We start from the raw sequence: 14,731 nt of genomic DNA, 5'->3' as shown, positions 1-14,731 counted from the left end.
CTGCATAATAGTGAGCTAATAGGCTGTCTTTGTTAAAGGCTGTTGGAAGGGAGTTGCATGGGAATGCAAAAGGGCTACTGTAGCAACGCATGTCCCTGCTATAGCTGGACCAGAGAGTTAATTTTATCTAGTGCATTAATTGCTGTATTGGCTCAGAATTAACCTGGTGTAAAGATTAGTGTGAGTACACAGGCACACACACCCACACACAAGGAATTGAAAACTGCTAGCATTGTTGTATCGTCTGGGGCCAGTACAGTTATCAGACTTGACTAAACTTTGCGCAAACTGCTGACTAGGCACCTTTGAGCATGGCAGCAGGGGAGTAAATCCCCACTTGTGTGATAGTGGCCAACAATAGAGGATGGAGGGTAGCACCCCGGAGCAAAGTATTGTTTCTGTATGACTTTATATCCACCGTGATAAATAAATGTGAAGAAATTATAAAAACGCAATTTTTCTTACAATGATACTGCAGCTGAAGTGTTCACTCTTTGTACTGTGAGCTTGTGCTCCCCTGTTTCTCACTGCTTCTGTCTGGCTCAGTACGGCTGTCTGGTCACAGTAGAGCAGGCCAGACTGTAGTAACAACACTCTGTTAGAACACTGTTAGACTTCCAGCAGCTCCTCTAGAGGGCACCATGCTCAGCCTTGCTACTGTTACTCTCAGCCCTGAATAAAAGATCATTAATGCATGGTGCTGTATTTAATCGGTTGAGGAAGCATTGCTGTGCATCATGTCTCCTTTCATTTATCAACCCTGCTGCTGCCTCACACTCCAGTGTGGCTGCAAACTGGCCTGTAGCTGTAGGCCTAATTAGACAAGCCTAATCTTTTTTTTTTTTTTTTTTTTTTTTTTTTTGGCAACTAAACTTAACAATCGGTTTCATTAATGAAGCCATAAGTAGGAGATCTGTGATGTTTTTATTTCTTTGAGAAACACTATGGACCAAGGCTATTTTCAGTGATCACAGAGAGAGAAGGAAGTATGGAAAGTGTAGCAAAGGTTCAGCTGAGTTTGGGGGTGAAAATGACATTGTTTATCAAGCATTGTTTTTGTTGGTTAGATATATTATTAGAGTTGTAGAAATTAGCTGTTTCTCATGTAAACACTTTGATCACAAATGTTTTGCTTCAGTACTGATTTTTTATATTGGATTGTTTGGGCCACTCATGCAAATATATCTGACAACATCTGAATATTTTATTTTCGTATTTAGAATTTCCACCTTTCAGGAGTCTGCATGGAACTGCATTTTATCATTTATATCCATTTTAAAGATTTCCTCCCAGAATAAATTACTTTGCTGATCAGTTGTTAATTTGTGAGTGTTACACTGTGTTGAAACAGCCTCTCAAGTGGTGGATGAGAGCACTATTGTGTTGAAAGACTTCTTATTATGCTACAACTGATGCCTCCGAGAAGATGGCGTCATTGTAGGAGATCTTAGTCAATTAATTAATTAGTAAAATGACCATGTGTTTCTGACGATTTTGATTATCAATTATGAAGGTTTGGATTTTTTTGTATCCCTTTCTTATCATTGTTAATTGAAACCACTTGGGATTATTAGTCACTGATCAAACTGAAGAAGTCCAACTTCTGGTTGCCTATATGAATTACTGTTGACATTAGAAAAGCAAGCCCTGTGTGTCAGATAATTCAAACTAAAATGTCATCAGCCAAAGAAAAGTAACAAGATTTGATAGAAAAAATGAATGAAACATCCATTATAGTTTCACATGACTTTGTGTGTATTTAATGGCTCGCTCAAGGATACTACAACAGGTTGGTGTGTGCGCTAATGTTCTAAAACTGGACAGATATTCCCTAACAACTATGTTGAACCACCAGTGCAAGCAGCATTATCTATATCAGGTATGTCATGTGATATCAAGTAGTATTTTTCACTTTTTTGCTAAGCATTTAAAAGTTGAAAGCTTAAATAACCAATAACCAGACCTGTGCATCATCTACAGTGGCATAAGAGCATACTAGATAAAAAAAAAAACCTTCATTTTTTTCAGCTAGTGCACCATGGATAATGTTGCCATTAACACTGGGTGACATTAGATTCCAGTTAGCTATGGATTTCATCTCTGTATGAGAGAAATAGCTTGCTGTGGACTCTGAAGCACCACTAGCCATCTTTTCATTTCCAGTCAGTGCATTGCTAGTTCTCAGCTCTCATTTCCCTAATGTTGAGTTAGTGGAGACTCTCACGGTGGTACAGGCAAGAAATGAGAGCAGTGGTGCACTAATACAGGCCCTTTGATGAGGAAGTAATGGAGTGTTCAGAGACAGACACCTGTGCCTCTGCAGCCACCCTACCTCTCCCCACACACACACATTTTTTTTCACTTGCTTCCTTTCACCAGCTCTGCTGCTCCCCTCCCCTTCCTCTACTCCCCTCCCCTCCTCTTCCTATCCCCTCCCTCATCTGTCCTTAAAGGAAGCCACTCCCCTTCATACAGATCTGCCCGGCTTGTTTGCATATTAACCGTTTAGTTGCCAAGGAGCTGTGGCTTCATGCCATGTGACCGTTGAAGCATGTGCATGTTATTCTCTAGTGCTCTTCTCTTCCTTTGCTTCTCGTTTCTCACACAAACAAACATTTTTCTGTAGAAATAACGTTTTTTTCATTACTAACTGCCATTTATGGTAACTAAGTCTTTGACTAAATAACTAACTAGCTAAGATATTATTCAGACATTGTCACCTCTTGCCTGTTTTACTGATCAAATAGCCTGTTAACTATTGTAGTGATTTATCTACATTATAGATGGCAATTGTTACATGATGTTTCCTTAAGCAAAATTAATTTTTCCACCTGAGCAGTGTAAAGGTCATTTTGTCTTGTTGCAAATGAAAGAGGTTGAATCATTATGTACATCTACACCAGATGCAGTAATGAAGGACACGATTTTGTTTTCGTTTTGACTGTTTGTGACTGATATGTAGAGACTATTTTGAGACTATTTTAGTTAATTTGTTTTAAGAGTTTTAACACCCATTGCACTGTCGATGTGTGAGTAGTCAAAGCTCACCCCCAGGCCCCTGTACCCTGGTGGGCATTATCTGACGGTGGATTTGTTTAGCTTGGAGAGGACGCTGTTGCTCAGCTCCCACTACGCATGTGGTCTGCTTTAAAGTCCAAACTCCAAGGCCTGTCCTGGCAGGTGGATCTGATGCCTGCTGCTGCACATACTTGGAAAGGACAGCCATTGTTATGCCTACACAGCAATCATCTGTGTTATTGTGGGAGATATAAAGCTGTAAAATGTAAAACTACAAAAACCACAGTGATAAAGTGAGACAATTTCCTAGTACAACTGTCATTCTTGGGTGTAGGCAGTGCTCATTTCTCTGATGTTATAAGCCACAACCCCTACACACACATGCACACACCACATGCACATTTTGAGTAAGGCTGTCCACACCATTGAAGATGGTCAATTGCATAGAAGTTTTATTTAGGTTATTTGTACAACATACAATGTAAAGCCATATTGTGTTGTAGCCCATACACGTTCACTTTGGTTTCACATCATACTTGAATAAACTCATAACAAATAGTGTAGTTTGGTTTGGGGCTACAATTTGATAAGCTATACAAAAATAAGCAATACAAAATTACATTTTATGGGACATGTATGACCCAAAACCTCAAAGTCCTGTCTGGAGGTCAGGCTCTTTTCATAGAAGCACATTGAGAACATTTCATATTTACCAAATAACAGAGTGCCTTGGAGATATTTGCTTTTTAAGATTTTTGTTTTGCTTCTTAAGATATTGCGTCAGATCCCAGACGTTGTCTTGCTGTGTGTGTTGTGCTATATTTACTAATTTCTTTAAATAAACAGCCTGTAGTCAGCATTACCTGTCAGGAGACATATTGACACATTGTGTTCTAAAAAGTGTTAATCTTTTCAATTGAATTTGATCGTTACCTGTCCCAACTCAAAATGATGAATTCTAGCCCTATATTGATAAACACATCCACTGTGTTAGGACCACATGGTGTTAAAAGCATACTTCCAGTGCTAGTCCACAGGTAGGCCTATGTGGGTCTTAGTCCTGGTTGAACTGGCAATTCATAAATGCCTGTGTGTGTGTGTGTGTGTGTGTGTGTGTGTGTGCAGCTGTATGAAAAGTGAACAGGGTGTTTGAGAAGAAGCCTGTTCAGCTGTTTTCTCACAGTAAATAAAGATTTAAAAGCTGCTGGGGTAACTGTCAGTAACTCAGGCCTGGCCCAGTAGTGCAGTGCACTGTACCTGGCTCTAAGCCAGCCGTGTATCTCTGCATAATTCCCAATACCATGTGCCAGCCGATGCACATGGCCTCTGTATCCTGCTGACAGGAGTCCCCTGAAAGGCCAACTCGTTCCTCCAAGATCTGTTCTGGCGCACGGGAAGAGCTGCATGTGTTGGACACATCCCAGTTTCCCCTCTTGGAATTTGTTTTCCAGAAGTCATAGCTGGGTGACCAGGACTTGACCTCACAAGTGCTTGAATTCACCACTCTAGTCTAGTGCAGTGAAGGCTGCATGTGTCCGGTAGGGTTAGGGAGTAGAAAGTCTGCTATACGCTGCTGTGTTGATTTCTTCATGTCTTCAACTTTGTGAGCTGTTTGTATAAGGAATACATTTTTAGCCTTTGGGATTTTGTTTATCTGTTTGTTCATCTAGCTCTCTTGGATGATGCTGTTCCATAAATAAATCAGCACCTCACTGGCAGTAACCTACATGAGGACAAAAAAAGCTGCGATGTTGACAATCTTTGGTGTGGGAGAAATCCAGTACTTTGGGGGTTAAGTTGTGAAAGTTAATGTAATAACTGCTAGCACCATCTGCTGGCCTACTTCCTTACAAAGAGAGAGAGAGTGAGAGAGCGAGTGAGTGAGCGAGAGAGAGAGAGAGAAAAACGAGTCTGGGTTTTAACGACATCTCTAATATTCATGCTGATGCATTTTGCTGCTTTGTGCTTTCATTTTCCACCGCTCTGCCTGCCAGAATCTCGAGCTCGCCATACACGCCCCAGCCAGGGAGAGGGGAGGGCAGCGAGGGAGAACGAGGAAAAAGACAAGTGGGAAAAAGGAGGAAAAAACAACCGGCCAAACAAGCGAGCAAGCTAACACAAAAGCGTTTTTGTGTGTAATAAAAGGAGTAACCTACCTTATCCTAGCTGGTGAAGAAGACGAAGAGGAGCGCACAGAGGGAAACGGCAGAGCGTAAAGATCAAGAAAGAACGAGAAATAAGAGGGAGAAGGCTCAGAAAGTCATAGAGAGCGCACACGAAAGGCAGGCGGAAAGAGGAATCAATGAGAGGGGAGGAGAGAGGAGGCAGGGGAAGGCAACTCTGACACACACACAGAGAGTGAGGGAGACTTGGGTGAAGCCGGACGACAGCAAAGCAGCACGCAGCATCAGAATGAGAGCTTCCTGGACTGCCACGCACCTCCTCTACCGCCCACAACGCTGCTCCCTCATCACCCTGTGAAGAGACAAACGAGGGTGAGAGAGAGAGAGCTCCCATGCGCTCCTCTTGAGCCCTGCCCGCTGGGGGAGGAGGAGACGAACAGCTCCAGCGCTCCACACTGCCTGAGGAGAAGAGCTGACCGGGGAGGAGGAGGGGAGGCAAACGAGGAGAGAGGGAGGGGAGGGGGGGACACACAGCTCAAGGAAGAGTGAGAGAAAACGACTGTTGAAAGGGAAAGAGTGAGTGTGTTTGTAAGAGAAAGCGTGAGCGAGCAACGGAGAGAGAAAAAACCCGGCGAAAGGGCAAGGCTTTTGTTAGCCGGTTGGAGAGGGGGAGGAAAGAGGAAGAAAAAAAAAACACCATGTCTACAGTGAAGAGGCCAAGAGGAAGGGTAAGTGAGCTGCTCTGAGAGCTGGGAGGGAGGAGGGACAAGGGGGAGGAGGAGGAGGGGCCGGCAGGAACTGAACAACCTCTTCTGCTACTGGCTCATGCTGCACTGCCGCCATCTTGAACTCATTGCTGCTTTTTTTTTTCCTCCCCTCCGTACTCATTTGCTTTGCTGTGTTAGACCTTACTAAGGCACACTAGATTTACAGTGTTTTCTTTTCCCCACCCCCACTGTCTATTCACTCCATAAAACGCTTTCCCATCCTCCTGTGAAACTCTCTGCAAGCTGCCCTGCGCTGTAGTTTATGTACAGTATATGGTGTGTGTGTGTGTGTGTGAGTGTGTGTGTCCTCCATGAGTTGAGCCTGTCAGTCACCAGAGAGCTCACTACATGTGGAAATGAGGGGGTGAGAGAGAGGGAAAGCTGGCCGGCCCGAATGGAGCTTATTCTACCTTTTCATGGGCTGTAATGGTCCCCACCGTTTTCATGGGACTACGTGCTGCTAGAGAGATTGAAATCACTGCAGTGCTGGCAGGCTGTAATTTCAGTTATTTATAGATGTATTACACAGCTGCAGTGCTCTCACTTTTGGTGCATTTTATCTTTTTTGTCCCTCTCGCTCTCTCTCTCTCACTCTCTCTCTCTCACACTCCCTTTCTCTGATAGACGCCTGTTTTAATTTTTTTTTCTTCCTCATGCTACCTCTTTCATGTGCCCTCATGTTCTTCCGCTCTTAAGCATTACTTTCAACCCCTCCCCCTCTTTCTTTTTCTTTTTCTTTTTTCTTTTACCATTAACATGAATGAGAACATTCTAGCATGATCCAGTAAATTTCTTCCTAATAGCCTCAGCAGCGTTGCACACGTGAAAATCATAATGCAGCTCTTGTGTGTGTGTGTGTGTGTGTGTGTGTGTGTGTGTTTGTGTGTGTTTTCTCCCCTTCCTTCCAAATGAATTGCTGATTATTCAACTCCCTGCCCCCACTTTGTTGGTGAGGTTCAAGCTAATTCTCTTTATTTAGCTAGAAAAAAAAGCAACCAGCCGCGCCTGGGCCATGTAGGCATACGCAACACATTTTTAGATTAGGTCATCCATTTATGGGTTCCCTCTCCGTTGGGCTCAAGGCCCACCACAAGGCGCTTGTGTAGGCATAACCGCAGTCACGCCATCTATTATTCACATATTATCATGTATCAAGCAGGCTGGATTATTTATGTCTGCAAGGCTCACTGTAACCTGCTACACTGAGCCAGTGTTTACACTACCTTTTGAATAACCTGCTCCACCTAAAACAATTTAATTTGTATCAGGCTCAGATCAGAGTTTTCATGTCACATGGATTCAGAGTTTCATACTCTTCTCCACCCGATCTAAATGAATTCTTGGAGGAAACACTGACCTTTCTCATGCTGAGGGTCTCCTGGTCGAGTTAGAAAGGAGGCTGAGAGTTGAAGTGAGCATCATGCAGAGCGAGACGGGTCCACTCCCCTCTCCTGGCATCTGAGATGGGGACATCAACAGGCTCTGCTGTCTAAGTGGCTCACACGGCCTTCACAAGGTTATGTTTTTCTGAATGAGCCAGTGATAGTTGCAGCGGTCACGTCGCAGTATCACAGTATATTTTATTTTCATAAAGGGGTTGTTGTAGAATTTTATTTCTTTTAAGCCCACGTTTTGTATTTGATTATTATATTCACACTCTGCTTATTGTTCAGTGAAATGGAAGTGAAACAGTGAAGCGACGATTTGCTTGTTTGGTCACATGTTATCTGAGCAGTATGACACTGTAATGGCTTCATATGTTCATAGCAGCCATAAATAGTAATCTTGTTATTTATGGCAGTTTATTCTAACTTAATTACACGTTACAAAATGTAAAGACAGGTGAACACTAAAACACCAACCGTAGAAGTTGAATGCATTTAATGCAAAACCTGGCTTAAAGTAGCTTGGTGGTTGAAGTCTGTACCTGTACATGTGGCACCTTATTGGCTGCAAAATTATGACGGATTTTCTTTTGTTTGTTTGTTTTCCTTTTTTCGTGAAGAATCTGCTAAACTTGTGTTCGAACAACATCGGCTCTCCTTTAAAGGTCAAATGTCAACTTTATATCATATTCTGTGTTGCTAGGTCCTTCTGTTGCACAGCGTCCAAGTATGAGTTTAAAATAAAATTTCTCCCTCTCTCTTAGCCCCGAAAGAACGCTAATGGTCCCGGTAGCCAGGTGCGGGTCCTCAGTCCCCCAGTGAAAAGCAGCTCATCGTCCTCCTCCTCTTCCTCATCGTCTTCGTCTTCATCCAGCTCCTCATCGGAGAAGAGGACGCCGCGGAGGACGCATCATCAGATGGATTCAACTCCACAGGACAAGCAGGAGAAGGCCAATAGGATAATATCAGAGGCTATTGCAAAGGCCCGGCAGCGTGGGGAGAAGAACATCCCCCGGGTCATGAGCCCCGAGAGCTTCCCCAGCTCTTCCTCACAGTACAAGGCCCACCGTGACCGCGAGCACAAAGGAAACAGAAAGGCACGGCCCAAAGAGAAGGCTTGTAGGAAAGCCTGCATTATACCCTCCTCCAAGCCCAAGCAGAAGGCCAAGATTGGGTATGTAGTAACAACCATTACTGCTATCTGTAAACCATTGAAATGCACCATCAGCTGTTAAAAAATAATCCAGTAAGTAGAACTTTGGTCTCATTACTTTCAGTTCAGCCTGAGTCTAAACCACTGCCACACAAATGCATGTTACAGGTGCCTCAAGATCAATGTGATCTCTTAATGTGTTAAACAGACAAAAGATACAAAAGTCTTATATGACATCTCACATTTAAGAAGCTGTAACCAGCAAATGATAAAATTAGTTAATTGATCATCAAAATTAGAATTAATTACTTTGTGTACATCAAATAAATCATAGGCATTATTCACTGCTATTTTGTCAGTACTGGAAAAAAAAAAGGTTTAATGGTTCGTAATTTTTCATTTACAGACACCTAGCGACAAATATAGTAACTTTTTAAATGAACCTTAGCTGCTTTACAAAGAAGAGAGTTGCCAATACTACGCCATGAATGAGAGGCACACCTCTCTGCGCCTTCTCTGTTCAGTGAGTGGCAGAGTGGCGGAGCAGCAGTTTGTTACCCAGGCGAAGGCTGTGCGCTGTGTGAGAGACAAAATAATACGATATTCTCTTGCTTTTAACTTAAGATTTTTGCAGTGCAGAGCAGCAGCTTAGAAATGGCTTTGAAGGGACTGATGGTTAACATGTAGTCTTAATGGACCATGTTTCAGTCACTATTTCATACTTGATCCATTGTCTGACAACAGAAAAAGAAAAACATGTAAATAACAACAGCTTTGTTGGAAATTTGGCTGTATTAGAATACTTTATATGTGAACAAAGAGAATAGGAAAGAAGCAAACAGGTAAATGGCTGAAACCAGCTGACACTAGGCTAATGCGACGCAATTAATAATTAGCGTGTTACGTCATCTAATGACATTTAATGACTTTTTGAGTAGGCTTGAGCTACTTTCCATTGACAGTAGTTGTTTACAGCTGTTCCTCAACAGTTTTAAATGTGTCCTCAATTTTGCAAATTGACCATATACGGTTCAGCCATATACTAGGTGTTCATATAGTCTTGTTCTAGTTGATGTGCATAACCTAGGGCAAACTGATAAATGTCACAAAGTACCGGCCGAACAAGATATGCAGATATGCAGTGTTAACACAATGGTCTGTTTCACTTGCTCTGATTGAGGAGGAAAAAACTAACAAATAACATGAAACCTGATGTCATCGAGCCTCAGGGACTTAAAGGGATAGTTGAGATTCTTTGTGACATAAGATGGTATGGTGTTGGTGTTTTAAATGTTTATTTCAAGAGGTCACATTTGCTGCTGTTCATTTATGTCTGCCGAATCACTAGTTTAACTCTCTCCACATGACCTACAGATAGCACTATTTAAAAAAAAAAAAAAAAAAAAAAAAAAAATTGGGAACATCTCATGAGGAAAAATTTATTACGTTAAGAGTCCAAATTGGAGTCCATTGCGTTTGAGATGATACTCAGCTCGATTACTTGATGATTAAGATAATATTGTTAGGAGGATGCTCATCTTAACAGTGCACACATTTCAGTATGTGTGGATCGAATACTAACACTTGATGTCTGTACTTGCCTTGGACTTCCCCTCAAATTAGGAATGGTTGTCTCTATGAATATATAGTGTTACAACTTTTCTTTGTATTTGTGACTATATAGAGTATTTTATGATTTAGCCTGCTCATGTGCTGGTGGATTTTGCTGGTGCATTTTTACTAGCGTACATTTTCTGCCTGGGGTTGCCAAGATGGAAGCTCAAAGTTCAACAGAATTTACTGCATGCCATAACAATAAACCAGGCTCAGTCATCAGCATAGACATGGGAGGAGCAAACAAAGGCTGCATTTACATGTGAGACAGTACTGCCTAGTATATTCAGGCAAGTAGTGCTGATGTATAGATACCATAATCCGCCTCCCATCCCCCTGTTTAACTGCTATACGCAGTGTGCAGCTATAAGCCACACCCAACACAAGCTATTGAAATATCAGCTGGTGCAGATGTGAGGGCCGAGGCAGGGAGCTGAAGGAAAAGGGGAATGTTTAAATATGGAAATGTCAGCTTGTGCAACGGAGGGAAAAAACAAACAACTTATGGCATTAGTTTGAACCATCGTTGAGAACGCCTGTATTTTTGAGACCTAGTGTGAGAATGACTGACAATGGTCAACAATAATATCTGGCTGGCAGCTGCGTTGATTAATAATTAGATGAGCTAGGCAGAGGGAGAAAAGCTGTAGCAGATAATGGATTGTGTGTGTGTGTGTGTGAGTGTGTGTGTGTGATAATGACAAAGTTGTGGCAATGCTGATGTTTGGGAGAATAGTGAGTTGTTGGAGGCATCAGTCATGGTGATACAGTCCCAGCAGCTTTCCGGCTTTAGCTGGATGTACTTGTCTGGTGATGCTCACAGTAAGTCAGTTGCTTGGTCAACTAAAGGACTGCTGATCTGGTGGTGTTACTGAACAAGCTCCGTTTTTATCATGAAATTAAATAAACATTTGATCATGTAATTTAACTTTGCAGCAGAACACTTTTTAGATCAGGAAACTTAACTTGGTTATTCAGTGCAGACCATAGACTGTATATAAAAAGGTGCAGGCCCAGATCCTTTATCTTCCTAACTGCCTTGTATCCGTGGAGACACTTGATGAAACCATCAGCATTTAATCAAATGCAGTCAAAGACTTGTTAATCATGAAGAGCAGTTGACAAGTTGTCTGCAGTCCTTCATGCAAATGTGTCACTGGTAACGGTCTTTGTTGTTATGAGGTAATGAGCTGTGTAACCCATTTTTATTCAGTGTAACCATACTTGGCCTACATGCAAAAAAAGCATCAGATCAGGATGCATGCAGCATAGCCCGCTTATGTAGCCTAATATTGTTTCAGTCATCCTTTTATAACACTCATTGCATCATGTACTCCGGCCGTTTTAAAATGTCAGGTCAGATGACGAACTGGCACAATCTTAGACAAAATTCTATACAGGCCAAAACCTTTCATACTTCTTTGAAAGCTTTGTTTTCTTTTTAAAAAGCTTTTGTTTTTTGTTTACTCCAAGTTTTTCAACACAGTTGAATGCTCTCAGTCTGTAGAGTTAGTGGTAGGCAAGACTTTTAGAGCTCAATTACTGGCCCCAATTTTACCATGACTATTATTTCAAGATCATTAGGAATATGCGCTGGCCTGCACAAAACAGGGCACCTCGCCATAGACAGTCTGTCCACATTATCTTGAATGAACCTCAGTCCAGTCAGAATTGTCTCAGCTATACCAAATATACTTGATTTTTATCAAAAGAAATCAGAACAGATCTAAATGTCACCCTGTTCCTTGTCGTGCCTGAATGGTGTGATTCTAATTTTCTCTTGTTATATATGTGTGATGCAATCTTTTAGGATGTGGCCGCAGTCATCATTTACACTCGTAGCTTCTACTCCGTGCTCCCCTTCCTTTGTTTTAATTGAGAAAAGAAGTTCAGATATATAGGCCCTCGGTGCAAATGTGGCAATGACGTATAGTTCTGTCTGTATATGACAAGAGGCTTGTGGGAGTGTGTGAATATTTCATCTGAGGTGTGAAGATTCATAGCTGGCATGCTAATGGAGCTTTTACTTTTCTACTAATTAGAAGTTGCACAATAGAGAGCAGACAATTTGGAGCAGATTTTCTGAAGAGCTGTACTTAGTGATGAAGATTGAGGTCTCACTAAGCAACATCAATTTGACTCGATGACCATGATGATGTGGAAAAAATATTCCACTGGAATGTCCATTTCCCTTTCATTATGTTGTGCAGTAAATTATCAGTTATAACAAATTACATTTAACAAAAACCTACTTCTGTTTTGTCCTTTAAAGGACAGGGACATTTACTAAATCCAGTTTCACTAATGCTATATACACACCAAATGACCTTCACAGTCATACTGTTCACTCTACACAACTTGTTGTCTTGTAATTTGTAATCCTGAAATCGTTGTGGCTTGACCACTACATGATCTCCCACCAGGAGGAATTCCCCACGAGTCTGTCTGGTCTAACTATGATTGGTCACGAAAACACGCAGGACACAGGTGACATGGGAAATGACATGATACCTTGCACGAGGCAGGATTTTTTTTTTCCCAAATTGATGCTGTACCACTCCTCCCCCGGGTTTCCCCTCTCCCTGTGTCTTGCGCTCTCATTAGCTGTAGCTCGTCACTGCACTCATTGCAAGTCACAACTGGGTCACAACACTTTTCACACTACTGGATTTGGACTCCCTGATAGGTCGAGTTATTTAGCCTGCTAGATATCTTTCAGGTGTCTGCATTGCATCGGCGAGTCTCTCAGAAGTGCCAATTTGCCTCTGATGTGTGGATTTTCTCAGCAATCTCCAAAAACTGTCGCTGTGTCTAAAATCAGGGCTACAATCGTGTAGTGATAACTTAGCATAAGGCAGTCAGGCAGGTCTGGGCCATGAATCATGAGAAGTCAGACTATGATCAGTCACAGGCTCATGGCACTGTAATGTAAATATAAAAACTGAAAACATAAACACTCCCATATTGGTCTGAACACCAGATGACCTGATTATACTCCCTCTTTTTCAACACTTTCTTTTTTGTTTAAACAGCTAAGATTATAAAGTTAAAACTTTAATAAAACAAAGTAAGCAGATGTACCATTTTAACAACAATAAAATAAAAATACAGTACAACAATAACTCCAGTAGGTAAAACTGAGCCGATTAGACACTCAAGTGCACACACCATTTATCAGTATGACATCTCACTCTGGGACTGAATACGTGTGGACACAAGACAGATAGGAGGAAGCACACAGGCCTATCAGAACAAACAGCTAGCTGTAATACAACACTGACTTAGTTGTAACAGGTGTAATATGGTAACACGTCTCATTTCAGCTCACCAGCTCTCCAAATGAGAGTAGCCGCTGTTGTGAATTTGTAATAATTCTAATGACAATTTGTAATGAGTCCAAAAAGATTTGAGCCAGTGTACTTGCATCAAGGCTATGAGAGTGCTGCAATGTTTTATTCTTCGAACGCTATCTTGGACTGCACCTCCATGTTCTCTTTACCTGTCAAGGCCCTTGCGTCACTTACTTTAGTACTGATGTCCGGGAGTAAACGCAAAGTTCACAAAATCTGTTGTCTGCTGTTGGCTTATACCTCACTGTATTTGGCTTGAACCACAAAATACAGTAAGACCTAGTGTTTGCTAGTCTGCATAAATGTAGCAGACATTTCCACATAGCTACAGTGAAAGATAGTTGTTCTGCTGCTAATGTGGGGTGATGGAGGCGTATCTAATGACAAGAAGCTCCAGTGAGAGATTCATACAGGAGGAGAGTCCTGTTCATAAGCATGCACCACCCAGGATCTCCCCATAAAATATTAATGCATCTCGGCTGCAGAGGTACTAACCTTCCGCTAAAGTCATTACTTCAGCCTCCACTCTGTCAAGGGTGTGTGCAGGCTTTTGTTCAGAAAGCCTGAGGTTATGTGTGTATTTGGAATTCAGTGTATGTTCACACTCCCATTGCATCTGACCGTTTTTAAGTAGGGAATACAGCATGAGATAAGACTATTATACTAATTGTCTGCGTGCATAAGCCTATGATTCTCTGTGACCACTATACTGGGTTTCTGTTAGTCAGTTCAATGTAATTGCGAGTGAGTGGCTTCTGCATTGCTTTGGTAGTTTACTCTTCATCATATGGAAAATCAGTCTGACTGATGAGAAACATGCATGAAAGCAGCTGATTAAAACGTGGATACACCAGGCGCTGTGACAGGTGGAGTAGCAACATGACACAAATCCAAGAAAAAATGTTATGTATTTATCACTGATCTTCTTTTTCTTGGCTATTAATGTGTTTAAATATCAAGTGATCTGTGTGCCTTTTAGGAAAATACAACTACTTAAGAAATATCATTACTATTAATTAAAGTCAGCTATTGTGGAATTACAGAAAACGTATTTAAAAGTCATTGAATTTGTGTTGACAACAAGCTTTATCATTAAATTGTCTATAATTTCTAAAGAAAACTTATCAAAGCTCAAAAATAAACTGCAAGAATATAATAGTCTAGTAATAATAGTCTTCAGACAAATAAAAACACATGAACATGGAAGCTGCTGCCCTATTCCTGCTGGAAGGGGAAATAACCCTGGGAATCACTCAACATCATCTGTTAAAGAAAGAATGTGAATGTCTCTCTACAGCTTCACATTCACTCATTTTCGTTT

The 14,731-nt window shown here is 41.5% G+C and overlaps 1 protein-coding gene and 1 long non-coding RNA gene across 6 annotated transcripts in view; one reads left to right on the top strand and one right to left on the bottom strand.

Annotated features, from left to right (window-relative positions):
- Window positions 1-14,731, top strand: part of chd9 (chromodomain helicase DNA binding protein 9) — a 70,635-nt gene that overhangs the window by 14,591 nt on the left and 41,313 nt on the right. For 4 of the 5 annotated variants that reach the window (XM_023429672.2, XM_023429670.2, XM_087180213.1 and 1 more), the window contains one exon: window positions 8,058-8,467. In XM_023429672.2, the coding sequence (XP_023285440.1) occupies window positions 8,058-8,467 (410 nt within the window). Of the gene's footprint in view, window positions 1-5,690; window positions 5,870-8,057; window positions 8,468-14,731 lie in introns of those variants that run through there. The other variant, XM_023429674.2, reaches the window with a different exon arrangement.
- Window positions 3,449-5,671, bottom strand: LOC147817776 (uncharacterized). Its single transcript, XR_015438696.1, has 2 exons — window positions 5,175-5,671; window positions 3,449-4,626 (listed from the first exon to the last, which is right to left on the bottom strand). It is a non-coding gene; the product is annotated as an uncharacterized LOC147817776 (long non-coding RNA).

The sequence above is a fragment of the Seriola lalandi genome, unplaced genomic scaffold, assembly GCF_002814215.2.
Source record: "Seriola lalandi dorsalis isolate HSWRI2012SDOR001 ecotype SW California unplaced genomic scaffold, Sedor1 jcf7180002054898, whole genome shotgun sequence".
Lineage (NCBI taxonomy): Eukaryota > Metazoa > Chordata > Actinopteri > Carangiformes > Carangidae > Seriola > Seriola lalandi.
The sequence above is the reverse complement of the archived record's forward strand: the minus strand, read 5'-3'. Positions and strand labels throughout refer to the sequence as shown.